A 24,645-nucleotide genomic window follows, 5' to 3' on the forward strand; every position below is an offset into this window, starting at 1 on the left:
TCTAATTGAAGCCTGGTTGTTGAACATGCGTCACTTGACATAACTTTTATTTCAGACGTAGACCGTGCAAAGCCGGACATTGCAGCTAGTAGTTTTTATAAAAACTGCAAAAGAAAAGTATGAAGTCACATGCGGCACAAGAAAAAAAAAGTGTACTGCGGCCATTCCGCGCACGGATGCACACCTTAATATGCAAAATATGTACAGTGAAACCTCCCAATAGCGAACAGTCAAGGGACTAGAAGTTTTGTCCGTTATTGGGAGGTGTCCGCTATTAGGAGGAACTACTTAATTTACCTTTTTCAAAAGGGGCTGTTGTTCCCTTTTTAGAAAACAATCGAAACAATTGCGAAAGGTTTACTACATTTTACGTCAAGTGTAATCAATCTGTTTTTTCTTAATAAAGGTATACTGACAGCACACACTTGTCTTAAAAAGCATTTAATCAATTAAAGTAAACAGTTAAAACAGTTTGACATCTCTTTTTTGCATTACCAACGGCGGCGATTCGGCAGAGCAATTGTGATCCGAAATGTTCGACACTTCCGAAAATTTTGGTCTGGCAACATTTTAAAACTGAAAAGTTATAGAGAGAAAGAAGAAAAAAAAAGCTTTTGAATTTTTTTTTCCAATGACTTTTGTCTGCATCTTTGAAGAGTTTTTACGAGGGGGGGGAAGGAATCAAGCTTCCGTAAATTTAACACTGCCTTCAGAAAATTAGACTTGAGTCCACTTGCACCCCTGTTTGTTCTTCGTATACATAATGCAAATGACGGTGTTCTTGCACCTAATAAATAACACTATCCTACTTCGTATAATAACGGACATGACGTCATCCATTTTTTGCTAAAACTACAGTTAACGACGTCGAAAACATAAGTTTTTTTTTTCCCCCTCTCCAAGTGAACTATCTGTGAAGAGTTAATATTCTTTCGAAGGACACTCTTTATACATTTCGATTTAATTAAATCTTCGCCAACGTTATCATTGTCAATTACGACGAAAGCATTGTAAACCGATGGTTACTTACTCATATCTGACGTACTAGAAATTACTCGACCGATGCATTGGCCTGGCCGATGGTTCAACAATTTAGCTATCGGCATCGGCGGCTGATGCTAACTTGCAGGAAACATCGCCCTTAAAAACAAAGCCGATGGAGTTCGCCGATGTTTTCGGGGAAAAAAAAGGGATCTTTGCTGTTTAACTTTTTAATACAAAGTAAAGTGAGTTATTGTTTTCATATAAAAATTTTTACTTAAATTTTAGTATGAATTTCTATTTTAGTCATCCCTGAAAGAATTTTTAATACTACATACAGGTACAAACGAGTTAATTATTGCGTTGTTTTTTGCGGCTGCATATACGTATGTATCTCTTATAAGTCATCTCAAAAATTTTTTCTTTTTCAGTTTTGAAACTTACTCTCGTGGACCTACCAGGATTGATCAAAAATGTTGTTGGAGATCAGGCAGAGACCAGTATTGCGGAAGTGCGAAATATGGTTTTACAGTACATCGAACAACCAAACAGTCTTATACTCGCCGTGAGCCCAGCGAATCAGGATATAGCAAATTCTGATGCTTTGAATATTGCTAAAGAAGTCGACCCGGAAAGTAAGTACATAAATGTTGCAGTTTTATGGTGGCATCATCATATTTTTTTCTTATGTAAAACATATTTCAAAATGTTGAAAGGAAATCATGTTTCAATGATATGAAATTTCGTTCGTCTTGAATACTTTAAAAAATATGTACTGAACGTTTTTTTTTTCTTCTTTCAACGCGTTCGTTGCCAATCACACGGTATGGAGTGAAAACAAACAACAACAAAATCTTGTTTTTCAATCGGTAAAGTGTATAAACCCCCTGGTTTTCTAGAAGCGAATCACCGATCTTCTACGTCGCTCCTCGCCGCAATGCAGAAATCAAAGTCAAGTGATTCCGGCTTGGGCATTTACGACGTCGATTTAACTCGGGCGCGCATACGCAGAAGAATCAAGTTTTCGCCTCGGCGAGGAGCGTCGCCGACACCACAGTGGAGTATTTGACTGAAAATCCTGGTCAAAACTAGTTTGAAATTTTAACTCTTCATAAGGCGACACCCTTGTGTGCGTTTGTGCGCTGTACGGCGAAGCTATCCCACTTATAGACACGAAACTTGATATACAAGTTGTCAGAAAGGTCTGATGTTACAATTTGAAACTCGATTTTTTAAATTTGAATTAGAAAATGAAATATTTAATATTTTATCCACGGTTTAGACTTTTGCATGTTTACGACCGTAAAAACGATCCTAGTAAGCGTAGAAAAAAAAAAAAAAAAAAAAAAAAAAACAATGCATCACTAGATAGGAAAAATAATGTTCTTCAGGAATATGATTTGTTTGAAGTTCTAACGTAATTAACCGAATTTCTAGGAATTTACAAAGGGAGGTCACTTTTTCGACTTCTATTCAATTATTCAATTAATGTAAACTAAAATTCCTGCATCCAATATTCTAATAATGTTATGGCTCTGAAACTATTTAAGGAAATAATATAAACACCTTACCTTTATTTACAGCGAAAACGGTGAAGTTAGTTGTTTCACTGATTTATAATGAATTTTTTTTCAATGAGATGAAATAAAAATTTTCAATTATTTTCACTCGATCCGAAATGGATTCAGTAGTTGGCTGCTTGCCAATAACGCTTTAACAAGTGATAAGTAAACATGTTTAACGTGATATGGCTGTTTTTCCCCATCATTTTCCTAGAAGATATGTAATTAAGAAAAAAATAAATAAAAATAAACGGTTAAAAAATCCTAGTGTTCTGTACAAAACCCTAATTTGAAACCAAAAAAAAAAATCAATTTTATTCTTTTCGTTCGGTTTTAATCATTAAAACCCTGAGTTAATCATACACAAAAGGAATTGAAGACAAGGGTTTCAGGGTTACTAAGAACCTTTTTTTCTATTGTAAAAAGAAGAAAAAAAGAAAAATGAACTAGGAAGTTATAACTGTAAAAACATTCGAAAATGGATATTCAAAAGCTCTTTGTTTTTGAACTTTATATATTGTACTTATACCCGTACCTTTGGTCGATCCTTAGTTTTACATAGTGTGAAGTGTCCCGCTAAAAATTGTGTGAACAAAAACTTGGAACTAAAATGTAATACAACTTCAATTTCACAATGAGTAGGTAAAATGTCTTAAATGTGGATAGCTCGCTAGCGTTAGGAGAAAATTACAAATATACTACGTATAAGGGGGAAAAGAAACCCCCCCCCCGTCCCCCAGCACATTATTTGCAACAATGATCTGAAAAAATATAAATATTTATTTATTTTATATAAAATCTATCTAAATTTTAAGGAAGAGAAAATTTTTTTAGCGAGATCACAAAATAATTGAATTTATTACCTCATTGACGTACATGAGAAAATTAACATAATTAAACGCAAACACATGTTTTAGTTGTGCAATGAATTCCTTTGGCGAAGCATAAAGGTAAGCATTTCGAAATTAATTAGATGATTCTCATTCCATAGCTTACACTTTTATAAATTCGTGAAACGGTTTCTCGTAATCCTGAAACTCGTGTCTGAAATTTTATTGATGTTTGTGAGCTTAAATATGTTGATTTTTCATTCAGTAGTACTTTTGATAACTTTTTACAAATTTATTAAATCTTTGTAGGTAAATTCAGTTTAAAATCATGACTTGTCACAAAACGATCGGATTATGCACTTTTTTAAAAAAAATCATTAAAAAAAAAGGCAGTTGTAGGCGGAAGATTTTTTTGCAGAAATTAGCACTAGACACTTTGCCAAATACGATGCAACTTTCAAAACAGCCCGACTGAGCCCGACACCCATTTAAAAAGCTTTCTCTAGTTATAAATTAAGGCGAAAAGCCTTTAAAAATCTTCCGTACCAAGTTTTCTTTATTTTTTTTACAAAAAGAAAATAAAAATATTTACTTTAATTTATCATTAGCACAAAGCCCTGACATTTCTTTATCCCGTAAAATTGATTTGGGTCAATTCCATTCATTTATAAAGCCACAAAAAAATCTACATTGAAACGTAATAATTAAGCTGAAACGTAATAAAAAAGCGAAAACTATTATAAAAATCTCATTTTTTACCGAGGCTATGAGCAATTGTACGTGACTCAGGTTTCCAAAACAGGTGCCGATCGATGCACCAGTTATTCAACTATCATAGAATAAATTTTCATTAAAAATTGGGTAAATTTTTAATTTTAGACTTTTGGCCAGGATTTTCAGTCAAATACTCCACTGTGCGACGATCGGCGTGTTCGCTCCTAGGAAACCAAGGCTTAAGATGTGTCTGCAGCTATTTGTAGGGGGGGGGGGGATTTAACGGATAGGTTAACTGTAATTTCTAAAACTAGAAGAAAATTTCAGTTTTTGGAAATTGAAAGTTTAAAAAAAAATTCATGGGACTTATTAAAGTCCTAAAGTATGTTTTATTTTCCTTCGCAAAACGGAGCGGGATAAACACCTAACCCACTTTCACAAAAATAGCGATGGTGAAAAATGGAACCTTCTCAAAACAGCACTTTTTTTGGGCGCCTAATGCAGGGCAGCAGATGTGTTTGTTTTCCAAAAATTTTGGGCTGACAACAAATTCTAATACTGAAAAATTATTTTAGAAAAGAAAAAAAAGTTTTTTCAAGTGGATTTTTTCTACCAATTATTTTTGTGTGCATGTTTGATGAGTCCCCCCCCCCCCCGTATCCTGGTAAAATGTGCCCATTCCTGCTTTAAACCCTTGAAAAACAGGAGTATTTTAAATGTGCTTTACTTATTTTATATTCTAGGGGAAAGAACAATTGGCGTTTTAACCAAGCTGGACTTGATGGATGATGGAACGAATGCGTGCGATATTTTAGAAAATAAAAAAATATTCTTGAAACGAGGTAAACATTTTATTTTTCCTTTTATAACATTTTTGGGAAATGTTAGTACAAAAATTCCTAGCTTACCTGAACATTTAATATCAATCGAAAATCATGATTTTTCTGCAAAAGAGGAATTTTGTTCGATTTTTTGTCTGATGAATTCGCAACTCCAACAAACTATAGGGGGCACTGCAGCCACTGTCTAATGGCGGATGAAAAAGGTAAAACAAACGCATGCTGTAGCGTAGAAAACGCTCAAGCAAAGTAATTTTTGTTTGTATGCATATTTTTTTTTGCTTTATTCTTTTAAAATTAATTTTTTAAGTCTTGTGGCTATTCTGGCCCACGTAGAAAGAAATGAGAATTCAAGAAGCATTACTAAACGTCAGAAATTAATGCAAATTACGTAGTTCGTAGTTCTAAGCAGCCATTTCCACGATGTTGAATTCGATATTTATCAATTCTTGATGGAACTACATTTTGATTATGGCCATAAGACTGACAAGAATAACATTAAATGCTAGATAATTTAATTATATGACATTACAAATTAATTACCAAAAGAGGAAGAGGATACTTCTTTGTCTTGTTTGGCCGGCAGGGGCGTAGCTAAGGGGGGGGTTTTGGGGACAAAACCCCCCCCGAAAAGTTAGTCTCAAAAAAAAAAAAGAGAAAAAGAAGAGAGAAGAGAAAGAAAAAAAAGAAGAAAAGGAAAAAATTCCAAGCGATTATATATATATATATATATATATATATATATATATATATATATATATATATATATATATATATATATATATATATATATATATATATATATATATATATATATATATATATATATATATATATATTATGTATATATATATAAAAGAAGTAACCCCCCCCCCGAAAGTCGGGTCTAGCTACGCCACTGTTGGCCGGCGCTCATTGTTTTGCATTTGTAGCTGAGTTATTTTTCTCAAACTGCTGAATCGGTTAATTTAAAATTTTTCTGTTTCGTATGTTTCTAATTTCTGAATTATGATTTTAATTCTGTCATGCTATGCAAATCACCAACAAAATTCTCACGGATATATGATGGTAGTTTTCTTTTTTATTGATCTTCCATTATTTCTTTTTCTTCTTTTTCTCCATTTTAATCCACTAATGATAAAAAGTAAAAATGGTTTAACTGACATGCGAAATCTCGCCAAGTGTTTTTTGCTCGCACAATACTAAAACTGTAACCCTGAACAAATTTTTAGCGGAACTCTTCAGCTCATTATTTTTAGCGGAACTCTTCAGCTCATTATATAAGCAATAAAGTATAATTGGCGATGAAAATTCTCAAGCTTTTGTTTTTCACATTCTAAAAGTAATTTTCTTGGTTAAACATTTTACATTTCATTTTACGATAATACATTCAAGAAAATATTTTGCATACTGTCCATTCTAACTAAATGCTGCTTGCTTCAGTAAAATAAGGTTAATTAAATTAATTAATTTTAAACCAGGCGGAGATGTAAGCCCTAATTCTTCTGCTAATGTTATTAAATCCTTCTTTCGAGAATAAGATTTAAAAAAAAAAAAACTATATTCTTACAAATTCACACAAAACAATAAAAAAAAAATTACCTGGTATAACGTTATCCTCTTTCAAAAAAAAAAAAAAAAATGCGTCGAACACACGCATTTTGTTCGCCTGCAAATGCGAAGTTTGTTAATCCACAGTTTTCTTGTGTTTTTTCGCCATTTACGACAATCAACTTACTTTTTAGAAGAAAATAATGAAAACTAACATTATTTTGAGAAGCTCGAGAATACCATTAAGGGACGAAACAATTTCTGTTGCTGAAAGCAATCCAAGACACATCGAATTCGTTAATAAATACTCATAAACTAACTGGCTATGTTTACCAACAGACACGTGGAACGCAATGTTTACCTTTTTCTTTAATTTTGTAATTAACCGCAAGGTAGCGTATTCGAGCGCTGGATTTGCAAATTGAACTTGTAATTTTTTTTTTAAATTTTTTAATGGCTTTCCTTAATCCAAACCAATTAGCATTTTTTTAATACACGAAAGAAAAAAAAAACTCACATTGCTCCACATTTTCTGCTAGCATTTTTCCTGTCAGAGGTAAAAGTTTTGCTTTGCTCAGAACGTAGTAAACATGAATTATAGATGTTTAAGGTTCATTTTTTTTAGGCCGATTTCAATTAAAATCATTTCAGCTTATTACTAAGTTTTCTTCAATCCAAATCAGGACTTAATATGCATGGGATGAAATATGACCGAACACTTAAGCACAAATCTTCCTGTCGAGATTTGAGCCTGAATTGCGAAATTTCAACTTTTCTAACACTACGTGTGGTTCTTTACAACAAACAATTTTTGTCTCTTGTAATATGTGAATAATTTCGTTTGCGTCAACGGGAATGTATCGCAGGGCATCGGAACTCCAGCGCTCGAATACGCTACCTTGCGGTGATTTACAAAACTGCCGATGAAACTAAAACATTGCCAGGTTGCGTTCCACGTGTGTCTGTTGACGTAAACACAGGCAGTTTGTTCTGAGTATTTATTAACGCAATCGATGAGTCTTAGTTTGCTTTCAGCTACAGAAATTAATTCGTCCCTTAGTAGTATTCTCGAGCTTCTCAAAATAATGTTAGTTTTCCTTATTTCCTTCTAAAATATGAGTTGATTGAAAATAGTGAAAGCGAAAACTGGATTAACAAACTTGGATAACGTTATACAAGGTAAAACATTTTATTGTTTTGTATGAATTTGTAAGAATATGAGTTTTTTTTAATCTTAAATTAATTTAACTAACCATCTTTTACAGCAGCATTTAGTTGGAATGGACGGTATGCAAAATATTTTCTTGAATATATTATCGTAGAACAAAATTAAAAATGTTTCACCGAGAAAGAATTTACTTTATTCCTTTTATTCTCAGCTGAAAGGTTTCGCCAAATTTGTTTAGGGTTATAGTTTTAGTATTGTGAGAGCAAAGTAGCCTTGGCGAGATTTCGCGTTTTTAGTTAAACCATTTTTAATTTTTATCATGAGTGGAATAAAATGGTAGTAAGATTACAGAATTCGATAAGTGAAAAGAAATAATGGTCAATCAACTGAAAAGAAAACTACCACCATATATCCGTGAGAATTTTGTTGATGATTTGCATAACATGACACAATTAAATCGTAACTCAGAAATTAGAAAAATCGAAACAGAAAATTTTTAAATTAACCGATTCGGGAATTCGAGAGAAATAACTCAGCAACAAATGCAAAACAATAAGCGCTAGCCAAGCAAGGCAAAGAAGTATCATCTTCTTTCGATAATAATTTGTAATGTCATATTGAATTTTCTAGCATTAACTGTTGTTCTTGTCAGGCCACAATTATTATTTAGTTTGATCAAGAATTGATAAATATCGAATTCAACATCGTGGAAATAGCTGCTTAGAACTACGAACTACGTAGTTTGCATTAATCTTTGACGTTTAGTAATGCTTCTTGAATTCTCATTTCTTTCTACGTAGGCCAGAATATCCACAAGACTTTGAAAATTAATTTAAAAAGAATAAAGAGAAAAATATCATACATACGAACAAAAATCACAACACTTTTAGCATTTTCTTCGTTACCACATGCGTTTGTTTTAGTTTTTAAGTCGCCCATTAGACAGTGACTGCAGTGTTCCCTATAGTTCGTTGGAGTTGCGAATAAGAAATAAAATAAAAATTTAACATTTCTTTTTTATCCTTCATTTTTTTTTTTAAAACTTACTTCCTGGTGTGCACTGCGTAACATAATTTCCGTCCCACGTTGGAGACACCCATTTTAATAAAAGGTTCACCAAATTTAAAAACTCATTAAAAATGTTGACACTTTAGGCATAAGTTTAAGCTTACCTACACGCGCTTTTTTTTTTAAATTTGTAGTAATAAATGTAAAATCTTGTTAACTAGATATACCACATAAATTTGTCAATAGTTTGCCAAAGTTGCATGCTTCAAAACCAAATGTATTCGAAGTGAAAGAAAGTAACCCAATATTGAAAGTAAAACTGGGATGTTTATCCATACAATATGCATTTATGAGTGTTGATTGCCTAAGTTAGTTTCAAGCGGGGTTCAATACTTTTTTTTTTATACATAATCTTGCTGTTTGTGCACTTATAGTTTCTGTACTTGCCTGTGCAGTCAGTGAGGTTTGTAACATTTGCCAAAAGGAACATCGATTTTGAAAGAGAGTTAGGTTTGAGATAAATATTTATTTTAGTTAATGCTACCTGTATCTTCAATACAGTTCATTAAACGTATGCAAATTTATTTTTTTCTTATTGTTATTTTTTAAACAAAATGTACAGTAGAATTATTGTAATGACAAATTATTGTGTGCCATAACCACAGTAAATAAATATTAAGATTTTTTCCCTTTAAGTTTCCATGACCCGAACGACATTTTCATCAAATATTTACCAGTATTTGTGCTGTTGTATTGTTATTATTCATCGTTACATAAGGTATTAAACATGCTTCTGTAAACATTACGTAATTTTAAAAGCTTCAGAACACTTGTAAGCAGCTGTAATGTGCTAAAACAAGTATGGTTTTTGAATTATAGGCTATGTTGGAGTCCTGAACCGAAGCCAGAAAGATATTGATGAGCAACGAGACATTGATTACAGCTTGGAAAAGGAAAGAAGATATTTTGATGAAACGGAATGCTACAAGTAAGAAATTATTTTAATTAAATTTTGAAAAAAAAAAATGAACGCACTGCTTCAATACCTGCTTTTATATGTCTGTTCACTACGCAGAGATGCATAATAAATATATATACACTGTTAAAATTGAGGGAATTTTTATGGTAAATATTACTGTAAAGTGGAGTGTTTACAATACAGAAAAAATACTGTACATAGTACCGAAAAAAAATAAACGATTGCAGCGCCAATTGATACACCACGTGATTTACAGTGCGAAGCAGATAACTTTGTATTTCCCTCCACTCGATGTGTCCAAACTCGTATGGTGGGCAGCAAAGCCGCCTGCCAATCTGAAGGTCTCGATATCGATCCTGGTACTCGCATTTGCCGTTTTTTTAACTGTTTAACTCTCGATTATTCTACCGTAAAATTTTACAGTAAAATAGGATTTTACGCTAAAAGTTGCTGACAACATGGATGCCAGTAACTTTTACCGTAAAAGTTCAGGATTGTTTTTAAAACAAAGCAATCAAAGTGACCAAATTTTTAACGGCATTTTAAGAAATGCGTTGGTTTGCTGCTAAAGTATTAAAATAAGTGTTAGCATCTATCTGCAATGATGTATCCTATCTAAATATATAAAGGTGATGGATATATTATTTTTAAATAACCGTTTTGAATATCGGTGAGAAAAACATAGCACATCCTTCAGTGTACAAAGCTGAAGTGCACAAGTGCGTGTGGGTGTACTTAAAATGAGTTTCGTTTTGGCGCATTCTTCAGTAATTCTATTTGAGTTCTACTAGAGTTTTGTACCGAATTTGCGTGAAGCTTTTCCTTTTCGAATGTTTCAAAATGCTGTTTTAATATTTTCTTTTCTGCTTTCAGAGCTTTGGCTGATCAAATGGGGACTCCATATTTAAGAAAAATGCTCAATCATCAATTGAGAATTCATATTAAAGAATCTTTGCCAGCTGTGCGAAAAGAACTTGGCGAGAAACTTGCTTGTCTTCGCCAGGAATTGAAACAGTTCGAAGAAAAAATGGGATATAGCGCTATCGGTGCAAATGGCCCTCAGTTTTACTTGATCAAGTAAGGTTATTGATAATTCAAAAGAGAAAAAAAGCTTACTTAGAATATGTTTGAAACTTGAACAGACAATGATTAAAAAGTTGTTCAAATTTCTAGATTAGTGCAGCAATTTATTGAAGAAGCTTCTATTCAAGTCTATGGACACTCTGAATTAGTGGATATGAAGATGTTATCAGTTGGAGCAATAATTAATTTTAAGTTGTATTCGGAACTGCAAAATCGTATTAAACTAGTAAGTATTTTAATTGTGGAAATTTTATTTTATTGCTTTGACGTGACATTTCCTCTAATTGTGTTTACAAATAAAACAAATTTTAACTAACATTAGTTCCTTTATTATTCCTTTATCAGAGACAACTACTAAGCTTTCTCCGTAGTTTTTACGAAATTTTATTTCAAAAATAATTCTTGTTAAAGCGGCAAAAAAAAAAAAAAAAAAAACTTGTTATGACGTTGAAATCGTTTGTCATTCTGCGAGATGTCTCTTAAAACAGGAGCACGCTCATTCCTTTTTTGTCAACGTGTATAAATTTTCCGTTTTTTCTTTCTTTTGTTTTTATGTTTGCGAAAGTAAAATGACTTAACAGCAATCTGCCCTACCTCATGTCCTCTTCGGGGTACCATTTTTTCGTAGCATTTTCCCGCTTTTTCTTATATTTTCTTGAGGTGTGATTTTGCGCGGAACTTTTTGCTTTTCCCTTACAGTTTAAATTTTCTGAAAATTATTTTATTTTAAATTTAAATATTTCATTTAAAGATAATATAACTCCAAAACGTTGGAAAATTTGTACAAATATTAACAATAATATAGCAATCGCTCTTTCTCGCAACGTTTCGTTCCAGCCTGCAGGAGGAGAAAGTGCTGAATGTGGCACAAGATTTGCTCCCAATTCTCATCGTGTGATACATCTCGATAGAAACTGAATAGAGAAGCATTCAATTTTGTAATTTAATTACTGCCTGCGACATCACACTGTTAGTCAGCGAGGCCCTTGGCGACTTAATCGGCTCGGCGGACACCCCCTATCAGCCCGTGCCAAAGAGCTTTCTTCCTTGCAATGGAACAAGGGACAAATGTAGTCGGGGAGCCCATGATGCTAAATGTGGATTAGCTCGAGCGTCTTGGGGGAACCAATTAGATTTTTCAGTTTAGTTTGTAAGAAGAAAATATAATGTTCCCCTTTAATGGTGGTTCAAGTGTCTACTAATATTCATTTAAAAAAAAAAAAAAAAAAAAAAAACAAAAAAAAAACAGTTACATGAACATATTTGTGCGTGTCAGATATTGATAGTTTTGATGCTCCAACTTGTCTGTGAATCGATGGGTTTGTTAATCTGCCGATTTGCGTGGGGGGGGGGGGGGGTAGTTATCGGGGAATAATTAACTAATGTAACAAAAATATTTCTTTATAAAAGTTAAAAGCAAATTTAACTTCGCCCAATACATATTAGTTTGTAAAATATGATTTTCATAGTGGTTCATCTGCGTTTTTATGTGGCTTTACAATGCAATACATCTTTACTGTTTACTTTTCCCCCTATGTTTGTGAAAAATTTCGGAAATTGCATCTACAGGCGTAAAACTGTGATTCATAAACATATATGAATTTTCTAACTCTTTCCTTTCTCTTTTATCGATTACACCATCGATGCATCAGGCTGTGTTCCCCATATCTGTACTGAGTACATTATGTTCTATGCGCGGTTATGCTTCTGTTATTAATTTTTAAATTAGTAATTAAAGAAAGACATCATTATTCTTTTTTTATCAGAAATTTTACGAAAACTACTTAGAGATTGTTCATTGCGTTTGCTGTTTGTTTGTATAGCAAATTTTCTTTCTTTTCAGCCTCCTATTCCAAAAAAAGAAGAGTTAATGGTACTAATTGCCAATATTCATGGAATTAGGTAATCTCATTTTCCTTATTTACGAACAATCAATGTTAGCTGAAAATTTCAAGATAGATCATGGCCATTCTGTGTATGTAAGATTGTAACTTGTACATGAGGCTAATCGTTATGTCTCTAGAAGAAATTTATTCAAATATTTCTTTGTGGCCAAGCAGTGATGTTCCCATCAGTTTTTCTGAAGGCATGCTCCCAGTAATCAGTCACGCACAATATGTGATTGCGATCATATACATAATATGTCATAATATGAAAATTTTTGAAGCTTGAGGGCATACGCTATATGTCTAAAAGATGTTTGAGGGTATACGGCGTATATGGAGTCTACCCTACGGTAACATCACTGTGAGCAAGTATGCTTGAGCGTTGGAGAACCAAATATTTTGAAAATGCCAAGAATTTTTGTTTTGTCCCCCATCCTTGCTGTCAATCATATAAAAATTTCTCATTTGAAAACAGCAATGAAAATAATTATTTTTTCAAAACTTGATTGCTGCTATATCCGTGCGAAAGAATGTGGACCAAAAAGTTAAACTTTCGGAAACACTGGCGCGGCATGAAAAATGCATCTGTCACTATAGTTTAATCGCTAAATGTTATACCATTTATTTCTCTGTCTGGAATTCATGTTTGAAAAACATCCTGGCCATACTAAATACTAAGAGATTATGAAAACTTTAGCGTAAGAACCACAATTTTGACTAAAATACATGTTTTATGGAAATAAAAAAAAAAGTATTCAGGAATTTAAAACATGTATTTCAATCAACAGACTGATTTCGAGATTCAGTTGGGAAAAAACCGCATAAGAAAGACCAGAAAGATCTACAGAAACTTTCAACTTAGTTGCTCCGAGCCTGGTTAGTTTTCTAGTTTAGTTTTTGACTTACTCTGAAATAAAGTATAGTGGATTTGAAAGTGTGTAGCGGAGCTGAAGTGCGAGTTATCGTTGCAGTAAACCATATGGTAGCCCAATTTATGACCAACAAGTGGATCACGTAATGATGTTTTCGCGCAGTGGTTGAGACAAACGAACAAGTTCTGCAGATACTAATCGAAACTCTGCTCAGACTCGGAACATTCTTTTCTGGAATTCCACTAAATGATCGGAAATGTACTCCTTGCACTTACAATACTTCTCCTTTTCCTTTCACATGTTTTAAACTTATTTCACTATAATTTTTGGTTAGCTTCATACATGCAGTCTAACTACAGAAGGCGTGGAATCTGGCAAAAGCGGCCAAGTTAAGACGATTGATTCCAGTTGAATGAACATAGCGGAGGAAAAGGAAAAATCGCGATGGGATTTTGATGTACGCGTTATATATTACGTCACTAGGGCCTTATTAATTGATTGCATTCTCGAAGTTCAAAATGAGGGGAAACAACAGAATAATAATAATATTTTTAAAAATTTCATTTCGTCCGGACATGTAATAGTCCAGGATCTGAAGGGGGTTGAGCATGCATGGAAAGGCTGACGCAATATTATTTCTGATTATTGTTACAGGCACGATGGTGATTATGAAACCACATGTCGTCGCCCCCCTGGGTGGTCGACAACCCCGGGGGAGGGGGGAAAGCAGTGGGGGAGCCGTTTTCTAAAACACTCATAACTCGCGAACTATTTGAGATAAATCACTGAAAAAAGTGGCAATAGACGCAACAAAACAAGGGCTTCATAAAAGCTAAATATAATTATGGACCTGTCTTTGTTGGTTTCTGAGTAAAATTCCATTTTTCGCAAACAAGCAAAATTTTTGAATAAAATGCGCAAAACAAACTTTTTTTGACTAAAATAAATTCTAAACCAAAATTGTTTGATTTTTTTTTCAAATAATGTCCAACATATCATTATTCAGTTTGTTAAAATCATTTAAGTACTGTTAACGCGTTGAAAAACAAAATGACAGTAGCAAGCTCGAACACGATTTGCATTATAGTTCAAGATCTGAAGGGGTATTTTGAGCATGATGGAGGACCTGACGCAAAATTATTTCTGATTAATGTCACAGGCACTATAGGGAATATGAAACCACATGTCTTCGCCCCTCCTGGATGGTCGACAACCCCGGGGGGGAAGCAGTGGGGGGAGCTGTTTGCTAAAACACTCATAACTCGCGAACTATTTGAAATAAAACACTGAAAAAAGTGGCAAAAGATGCAACAGAACAAGGGCTTGAAAACCTAAATATGAGTATGGTCTTATCTTTGTTGGTTTTTAATTAAAATTCCTTTTTTAGCAGCCATGCAAAAATTTTGAATAAAATACGAAAAGCTTTTTTTTCAAAGATAAGTTCTTTTTTAAAATTATTTAACCGTTTAGGGAATCAATAAAACCTGAAATTTCATTATTCAGTTTGTTTAAAACTACTTAATTATTACCAACGTGAGCGTTAAAAACCGAAATAGAAAATGCAAGCACTTGCCTAAGTTAGCACATTGAATAAAACGGCAGTATGCTAAGGAGAAATAAAATAGCCTTATTATCCTTATGACGAACTATTCATTCTTCAGTTTACAAACTTATTCTAATTGCAAAGTATTTAATTATGGCTTTAATTTTGTTATATACTGCTTTAAATTTGAGAGGAACTAGGGAACCAGGCCCAGAGTAGTTTCAATTCAAATATAATTTTAATTTATTTCTATTAATTTGTGTTTTCAATTTGCACAAAGGAATATTGCGGGTATTGTTTTGCGGATATTGCTTTTTACAATTTACTCAACAAAGAACAATGATACAAGAAATAATATGTACTAAATAAATATAAAAAATGAGAAGCTTGAGCTTTTATGAAAACGAATATAAATATAAAATTATACACTAGAGTTCTAAAAAAACTAATTGAATAAAATTAGTAAAATAATGCGTATTAAAAAATAATTGTAGAATATCAATATGTGCATACATAAAGCATTAGTATATCAGAAATTCTGAAAGCTGGATCATACTCTTTTTTGTTGACTTGTAATTGTTCTATTGAATCGTTCTCTTCCGAGTATTTTGTAGTTTATGGGTTTTTGCTTTAGTCTTAAAAGCACAGTATTTACAGCAAGATGAATTATTAATAAAACAATTACAAGATTATTTACAGTTCTTGCCTGCGCAGGGTGGAATTAAACTCCCTTGTAACACTGGATGCATCAAAAAGTGTGGGGCTTTACTGTTTTATTTTCATTCAAGTGAAACCCAAACTTGGTTACATCTAAAGGCACTGCTAAGGTACAGGGGAATTGATTCAATAGTACAGTTGAGCAATACTTCTTAGCACATGTTGGAAAGAATTGCAGGAGCATGGTAAAGAGCTGATATATTATATTTATTTCTGATGGAAATGACAAGAAATTATTGTGTAATGTACTTTCCGGAACTTCTGGTTTTCAAGTTATGAAAACGACAAAGAGATGTACCGATCGTGTTTAAGGTCCACTCGTGTAGTTTGACTATTGGAGAGAAAATTTTATTGTTTTTTATTTGGAGACCTGCAAAATCTTTGCTACATTTGAAAGTAGTGTTTGGGACATTATGGACCAGAGTCATTCATTCCATCGATGACTTGAACTTTGTTCTTAAAATAGGGTGCTTCTTCCAGAGTTTTGATGAAAGAAGTATCATTTTCAATTACATTCACGAAATCGGATCTCGCACTTTGCTTCAGTGAACCATTCTGATGAACCTAACCTAGCATTGGGCTTATTGTATGGGAATGATTTTTAGATGTACTAACATCACTTTTGAGCTAACGTTTCCCAGGTTAAATGTTTTTTTTTTTTTGGTTTTCTTTTGCTGTTTTGCAGTCGCTGTTGAAGACATTGCCATTGCAGGATTTCTCTGGATAAGAGACTATTCACATTTTCTTTAACGTTCCACTGAAATTTTGATGCTGCTTTTGTGGCAATAGCCTCGCTCACTATGTTTCATAACTCAGGTGTAAAATCTGCAAAAGGGTTATCCTGATCATTTATCCTTTCCGTAATTACTTCGTAAATGCAAACTTGCATGTTTTAATTTTTAAAAAAGTCCCATTGTGACCCATACTAAGCAGCTATAATGCGTTAAAGGTTAAATAATTAAGTAATTACTTAACTGAGACATTGTTTTGATAATATTACGAAATAAAACCGCCACAACAGGAGAGCCACAAAATTTTCTTTGGTTTATGTCGTGTCTTCAAAGTGCATTCCGTAAACTTCTTTTTTTTTTTTTTTTGTGAATTACCTCAAATGCTTTTTGAGCTTGCTTTTATTTCACTTTTCAACGCTTTGATAATAATTAAGTAATTTTAAACAAACTGAATAATGAAATTTCAGGTTTTATTGATTCCCTAAACGGTTAAATAATTTTAAAAAAGAACTTATCTTTGAAAAAAAAGCTTTTCGTATTTTATTCAAAATTTTTGCATGGCTGCTAAAAAAGGAATTTTAATTAAAAACCAACAAAGATAAGACCATAAACATATTTAGGTTTTTCAAGCCCTTGTTCTGTTGCATCTTTTGCCACTTTTTTCAGTGTTTTATTTCAAATAGTTCGCGAGTTATGAGTGTTTTAGCAAACAGCTCCCCCCACTGCTTTCCCCCCTCCCCCGGGGTTGTCGACCATCCAGGGGGGCGAAGACATGTGGTTTCATATTCACTATAGTGCCTGTGACATTAATCAGAAATAATTTTACGTCAGGTCTTCCATGCATGCTCAAAATACCCCTTCAGATCTTGAACTATAATGCAAATCGTGTTCGAGCTTGTTACTGTCATTTTGTTTTTCAACGCGTTAACAGTACTTAAATGATTTTAACAAACTGAATAATGATATTTTGGACATTATTTGAAAAAAAAAATCAAACAATTTTGATTTGGAATTTATTTTGGTCAAAAAAAGTTTGTTTTGCGCATTTTATTCAAAACTTTTGCTTGTTTGCGAAAAATGGAATTTTACTCAGAAACCAACAAAGATAGGTCCATAATTATATTTAGCTTTTATGAAGCCCTTGTTTTGTTGCGTCGATTGCCACTTTTTTCAGTGCTTTATCTCAAATAGTTCGCGAGTTATAAGTGTTTTAGAAAACGGCTTCCCTACTGCTTTCCCCCCTCCCCCGGGGTTGTCGACCACCCAGGGGGGCGACGACATGTGGTTTCATAATCACCATCGTGCCTGTAACAATAATCAGAAATAATATTGCGTCAGCCTTTCCATGCATGCTCAACCCCCTTCAGATCCCGGTCTATAAGCAAAATGGTAAGCTCAAAATTATGTTGCAATGAAAACTGATCAATTAATTTTTTAAGGAGAATGTCGGTCGGATATAGTTTTAAAGAAAGTATTGCCGTGAACAAATTATCATTTTTACAAAACTGTCTAAATAATTAAGAGGCGAAAGTACACATCTGTAACGATCAAACTTCCATCCCTGTGAACTAACAGGCGCATCTATTTCCGTCTGGAAACGGGTATGTTTGACTTTCCATATCATCGATGGTCAAACTGTAGGTATGTGAAAAAAAACCAGGAGTGATTTAATGCCGGTACTGTTTTTCTGGAAACCCTTTCACATTAAATTGACCACGACTCGGGATCCAATTGCAGTTCTGATACTAAAAAATTACGAATTATCCTCTGGTGTACGCAATATCAGGGTGGCGACAGATCAGGGAAAAGTCAGGGAACTTCATCACTCAGGGAAAATTCAGGGAATTTCGAAAAAATAGCAATAATTCAGGAAAAATTGATCAAATGAAGAAAAATTTTTTTTTCCTTGCAAAATGAAATACTTTATTCGTTACGAATTTTCCGCCAATTATTTGTTTCAAAAAAGTAAAATTAATGAGGTGCGATTATACAGTGCCGCATATTAGTGTATCTCCTCAAGGTCAAAGTATTCAATCTTAGGATGAGCTTCCTAAGATTGCATCTGTAAAGTTGTTTATTTTACCTTGCTTGAATTTTCTTCTCAAGCATTCCAAACTACGAAAAAAAAAACAACTCTACAGGCAAAGAGGAAGCTGTCATTAATGACTTTGCTTGCCTTTACTCTTGAAGTAATTAGCATACTGTTATCATGATTTCAAGAAAAAAAATCTGTGTTTTTTGAATTCATGCTGGACAAATCTTAAAAGTTGTCACTTGGAGTTTTTAATTTAATTGTTAAAATTGAATTTTGACTTAAAATCTTTTTTTTTTTTTTTTTTTTTTTTTTTTTTTTTCCAGACTTGAAAACTCTTTAATTTTAAAACCATATACATATACATTTTGAAATTAATGATTGTTTGTGAATTTAAATATTGTTTGTTACTAAAGTAATCTAAGATTTTTTTTCGATAACCTATGAAATCATTTGAAATTGAGTTGTGTACATAAGTAAATATTTTTATCATTTTTTAATAGTTAAAATGCTGTTTTCATTCACTAAAACCTAAGTTCTTGATTAGAGAATAACTCAATATGACTGGTTGTTGAAAGATTTCAATTTATTTCACATAAATATGTCTATTTTGCTGTGTGCAAATAAAGGGCTGTAACTGCATTTTTTTTTTTTTTTTTTTTTTTTTTGCATTTTTGTCATCTATTATAAGTTATTTTTATTGTACATCTGGCTTCTTTGTGTTCCGCTGAAAAAGGGGCTTGAAAAAAACGTCCAATTCCAACATTTTCCTATTGTTAGTACTGAATCCACCACACATTTCTTGAAATATCTGGAAAACTAATATTTGCAGATACTGCCGTTTACCTACACACCAGAGTTGGCAAAAACCCGGGTTTTTTTTAAAAAGCTCATGGACCCAGGGTTTTTTGGGTTTTTTTTAAATAAAACCCAAAAAAACCCAACTAAAGCTGGGTTTTCTAAAAGAAATGTGGGGTTTTTTTTTTTTTTGTCTTTTTTTAGGGGAAAGATGGGGTACTCATAGCATATTGTAGCATAAGTATATGGACAAAGCACAAAAATTGTCTTGATAAAAAAAGCTGGAAAATTCAGCATTTTCTGAAGAAAGGTATAAAAGACAACAAGAATGGTGAAGTTTCAGATTTTATTAGTTTCCATGGATTACCAACAGTTAAGGCAAAGTTACTTCTTGAGTGATAAAATCTATTGTTTATTTGTTCGTTTTTAATTTCGACATTTTTTTTTTTTTTTTTTGTATTTTACTTTATTGTATTTCATTTTGTTATGTAAAACTACTGTAGAACCTCAAGTAGTTTAAATCCCTTTTTACTGAATTCCAGCTTAATCAAGACATTTCTTTGAATTTTATGTTGCCTGTTTTTCTATTTCTGTGTACAGAGTAAGAAATATTAAACTTTTTCGTAAGATAATGAAAATACTGTACATCCTATTCCGTTTTCTGTCCGACCATTTGTAAAACCTGTTAATTTCTAAAAAATATACCTTGTTTATTCGAGTTTTGTGACGTGTTGGTTTGCAGAAAATAATTCACATGAGAGCCTTTTAGCTAAAGTAGTATCCTTTGTACAATCTGCAAATATTGAGAAAATCTGACGTGACAGGACTTAGTCAAGATAATTTGAGTTCCTTATTGACCAGTTGAAGGAAAAAAGTTAAATATATTTATTTAAAATCTTTGAAGCATTTTTTAATGCCCTTAAGAGTTAAGAAATACAGTTCAAAATTAATTTTTTATGTCCATTGCCTATTGTGAAGAAGACATAAAAAAGAAGTTTAAATTGTAAAAGTATTTAAATTAATTATTTTTTTAAAAAAAGTTCTCAGAAAATTTTAAAAAACCCAAAAGTGGGCTAAATAATGGGTTTTTTTAAATGGGTTTATTCAAAAAAACCCATTGGGTCCAGTCCGGCCAACCCTGCTACACACGGCATTATTATTTACGTAAGTAAAACTACATTACTTCTATACATTAACTATCACTTGTTATTCTTGCAGCAACAATTATACTGCTTGAAAATTCAGTTCAAGATAATTTCCATTTAAATTTTTTAGTTTTATCATGATTGGATATGTCTTTAACAGTGATTTTAATAATTTCTTAAAATTCTTATGTTAACTGTTCCTGGAAGTAAAGTATTTTTTTAGATTTTCTACAATATTTCTCTGTCGATAATTTAATATACTATTTTTACCAAAAAAAAAGGATACATCCTTTCAAAACATATTTTTAATTAACTGCTTAAACCATTCTGAACACTGCATTTTATTTAATATGCAATGCTTTTCAGGTAGGGCAAAGAAAGGAAACCATTATCATTGGTAACGTAAATCAGGGAAATTTGGTGAACTTAATCAGGGAAAAGTCAGGGAACTTTTTTTTCTAGTTCCTGTCGCCACCCTGAATATATATTTCAAATATTAATCTTATTATTAGAGGCCAAAACGTGTACTTTTGCTAGTTAGTATAGTATTAACTAAGTTGAAAATTTATTTATACAATTACTTTTCCTGCTTACTTTTCTACCGAACTTTCAGAAATACCTTAAACGTTCCCGCGCAATCCCTAGAAGCTGTATGCCGACATCTATTGTCACTTCATAAGGAACCTCTGAACGAATTTGTTGAAGAAATGGCCGAAGTGATTTCAAGCAACTTGGAAAAAACATCGCAGAAGGTACTAAAAAACTTTTCATATCTCCATATTGAAAGTTTTTTTTAATCAAATATGGAGTAGTAAAAAACGTTCATGTGTTCAACACGCATGTGTTTTGCACCAAGATATGAAAACAGTAATGTCATGGTAATTTCGATGGTAGATATTTCTCTAGTATTCGATATGCCTCGTCCAAAACGCAGAGCGTCATACGAACTAATAACGAAGTTCGAATGGGGCTGCATGACGGTGAACTTACGTATAAAGAAATCAGCGGGGCGTAATGCCTCAACTGTGATGCTTATTTGTAAAAGATGGACAGAGGACGATGAAATTAGCCGAAGGGCTCGCTCGAGCTCACACAACCGAACGACGTCACGGGATTATCGACACCTCACCCGCCCAGTTGTGAGAAATTGTATAGCGTCCTCTCGTACGTTAGCACAACGTTGGAGTATGGCTGACACTTGCTGCGTCCACGGTTCGTCGACGTCTGCTGCGCCAGGGCCTGCATGCAAGTATTTTCCTATACAGGATTCCCTTCAACACGCTCAACGGCGTGCAGACTAGCAACAGGTCGTCTTCTCAGATGAGTCCAGATTTAATCTGCACTATAACAATGGACTTGTACGCGTCAGACGTTACACATGGTAACGTCTCCTCCCAGAGTGTGTAATCCGACGTCATACTGGCATAACGCCAGGCGTCATCGTCTGGAGGGCTATTGAATATCAAGGGCAGTCCCATCTTGTCCGAATTGCGGGTTACCCCAATAGCGAGCGCTACTTCAGGGATGCTGTGACGCCGGGGATACTACCTTTTCTTCAGAGCATTCCTGGTGCAGTGTTTCAGCAGAATATCGCACGTACACATGTCGCACACACGTACAAGTGTTCTTTGGTGCACGACAGGTTACGCTACTTCCTTGGCAAGGATATGACGCCCATCAAGCATGTCTCGGATTGCGTTGGTCGGAGACTTGCCTATGTGTCTCGTCCGGTAATGGGTACGGATGAACTTTGGCTTCAGATTAGAGCCATAAGTGATACATTCCCAAACTTGGCATTCACACCTTTATGATATGATGCCAAAGCTTGTACCTGTACAGTGTACGCTTAGCTGCGCGGGGTAGCTACATTCGATATTAATTTACAGCTGTTATTTTTACTTCAATGATCTGTAGTTTTGATCGTTTATTCGTAGCACTATGAGTAATATGTGCAATTCCCCCCCCCCCCTTTAAAATGAGTCCTTCATGTTGTTGAATTTTCACAAACATGAGTGTATTTTCCGTTAATATCTTGGCACTCTTTGTGTCGAAACTGCTACATAGAACTGCAACTGACTTCCCCAATATACTTCATTTATTTCATTTCTCGACTCCTTTAAACAGAACTTGTAATCATTATTATTATTTTCAATTTAATGACCTTTTAATGTATCAAAATTGGCTACAGAATTAAATATTCCTTTTCTTTTCAGTTTTCTGGGTATCGAAATTTACATGCAGAGCTGATGTACTTGGTAGGGTCATGCGTGCAGCAAGCATCTGAAGAAACGAAGGTTAAAAAAAAATTTAATAAAAACGAAAAACCCGACTGCGTAAACACAAAAAAAAAAAAAAAAAAAAAAACTAAAAAGAAAAATTTATAAGCCCAGTAGTTTAGAATGTTATTAAGTACTATTGAATAACTACACCGTTGAAATAGTTTTACTACCGTACACAGATAAGACAAATCATAAATTCAAAAGCAGAATAGAAGGATCAACAGTCGAGGCTCATTCCTTTCTGTTTCAAGGAACCCTGTAAAGCCCCGACTGTTGATTCTATTCTGCTTTTGAATTTATGATTTGTCTTATCTGTGTGCGGTTATAAAACTATTTCAACGGTGTAGTTATTCAGTAGTACTTAATAACAATTTAAACTACTGTGCTTATACATTTTTTTTTTTTTTGTTCTTACGCAGTCGAGTTTTTTGTTTTTATTAAATAATTTTTTATTTGACACTTTTTAGTTAATTTTCATTGACTTAGTTATTATGATTATGATACTGTACATTTCGCAATCTTGTCATTTCATGAGAGAGTTTGTTTGTATCGTGAGGTCTATTAAGTAACTTGCGGTGGTCTAAACTACTGATAATTAGTCCTTCTGGGGACCTAACTCCGCTTAAAGCTACATGTGCTTGACCTTCGGCAAAAAATGCGCGAACTTAGTCAACCACAGCACAGCTATATAAACAGCCTGTCTAACTCATGATGAGGCGAAATCGGAAACGTCCGGTCAGTTAAATCTTTCTCGCAAAACTAAAAAAGCCTGTCGAGAAAGTACGCGTCGCGAAACTCAGTCCCTTGAATCAAGGCAAAAACAAATGCAACATGTTAGAGATGAAAATCGAATTAGTAGACTTTCTTTTGGTGCTTATTGCACGGGTTTATTTTGATGAGGACTACAATCTGAGTGTCTTGCCTTTGTTACGCGTAATATACTTTTTATTATAGTACAGAATACAAATAAAGAACACATGAAAGAATTTACATCAGAAAGAGGGCAAAGTACATCCGGGGCGAGGGTGTCTTGACCCACCGCCTCAAATGGGAGAAGCAATCGCTTAGACCACTCGGCCACTGAGATCCCAATTAGTAGACTTAGTAAACAAAAAAAAAAAAAAATCAGCAGCGAAAACTACCTGCACTTATCGCACGCAGGTAGCGTGCGACACAGTGTGCAACACCAAACGTGCGCCGATCCCGAACTGACAAAGTATGGCAACTCGTTGTTGATATGGTGAATTTTGATTACTGTCATGTGTTTAGTGACACTCCCAAGGTTTAGACAAATCGATTGACGTAAGAATTACCAAAATTGGCCAAGATGTATAGCCTGTAGAACGAGACATAGAAACGGACATACATACATACATAGACTGATAAACACATTACCCTTTTTTGCGTCGCGCACGCGCAGTCGGATAAAAATGACTTAAAAATATTACCTGCATATTATGTGAACAGAAATATGAACTGACTGTTGCTGTGTTCTTAACCTATAAGCGAAAAATCATTTAGATTTATTTATTAATTATTATTATTATTATTTTTTTTTTTTTTTGACACAGACCAACTGAATGAAAATGTGAACGATTTTTTAAAAGCTTTCAGAGAAATTTGATAATTTTTACTAAATTGACTCAAGTATTGTATAACAATTCTTCAACTACTTTGTTGAACATTTCATTCAGTACTACTATGTACTAAATCTTTTTTTTTTTCCTTACAAAATTAAAATATTATGTTTGAATCATGTAGAAGCGGTGTTATTGCAAATTTTATTGTTGACTGATAACTCAAAGTATTCTGAGTCTGTATTCGTAATAATAAATATTATGTGAATTTACTTTTGTTATCGTTTCAAAAATATACCCCGAAGCCTTTTAATTTTACGTTAAGTAAAATTTATTTTTCAGGACGCTTT

The 24,645-nt window shown here is 33.4% G+C and overlaps 1 protein-coding gene across 1 annotated transcript in view; it reads left to right on the top strand.

Annotated features, from left to right (window-relative positions):
* LOC129216978 (dynamin-1-like) overlaps positions 1–10,593 on the top strand; it is a gene marked incomplete at its 3' end in the record, with an annotated part of 50,533 nt that extends 39,940 nt beyond the window's left edge. The window contains exons 6-9 of the mRNA XM_054851205.1: positions 1,413–1,616; positions 4,831–4,929; positions 9,533–9,641; positions 10,506–10,593. Of these exons, the coding sequence (XP_054707180.1) occupies positions 1,413–1,616; positions 4,831–4,929; positions 9,533–9,641; positions 10,506–10,593 (500 nt within the window). The remainder of the gene's footprint in view (positions 1–1,412; positions 1,617–4,830; positions 4,930–9,532; positions 9,642–10,505) is intronic.
* Positions 10,594–24,645: the final 14,052 nt, after the last annotated feature.

Source organism: Uloborus diversus, chromosome 1 (genome assembly GCF_026930045.1).
Source record: "Uloborus diversus isolate 005 chromosome 1, Udiv.v.3.1, whole genome shotgun sequence".
NCBI classification, from domain to species: Eukaryota; Metazoa; Arthropoda; class Arachnida; order Araneae; family Uloboridae; genus Uloborus; species Uloborus diversus.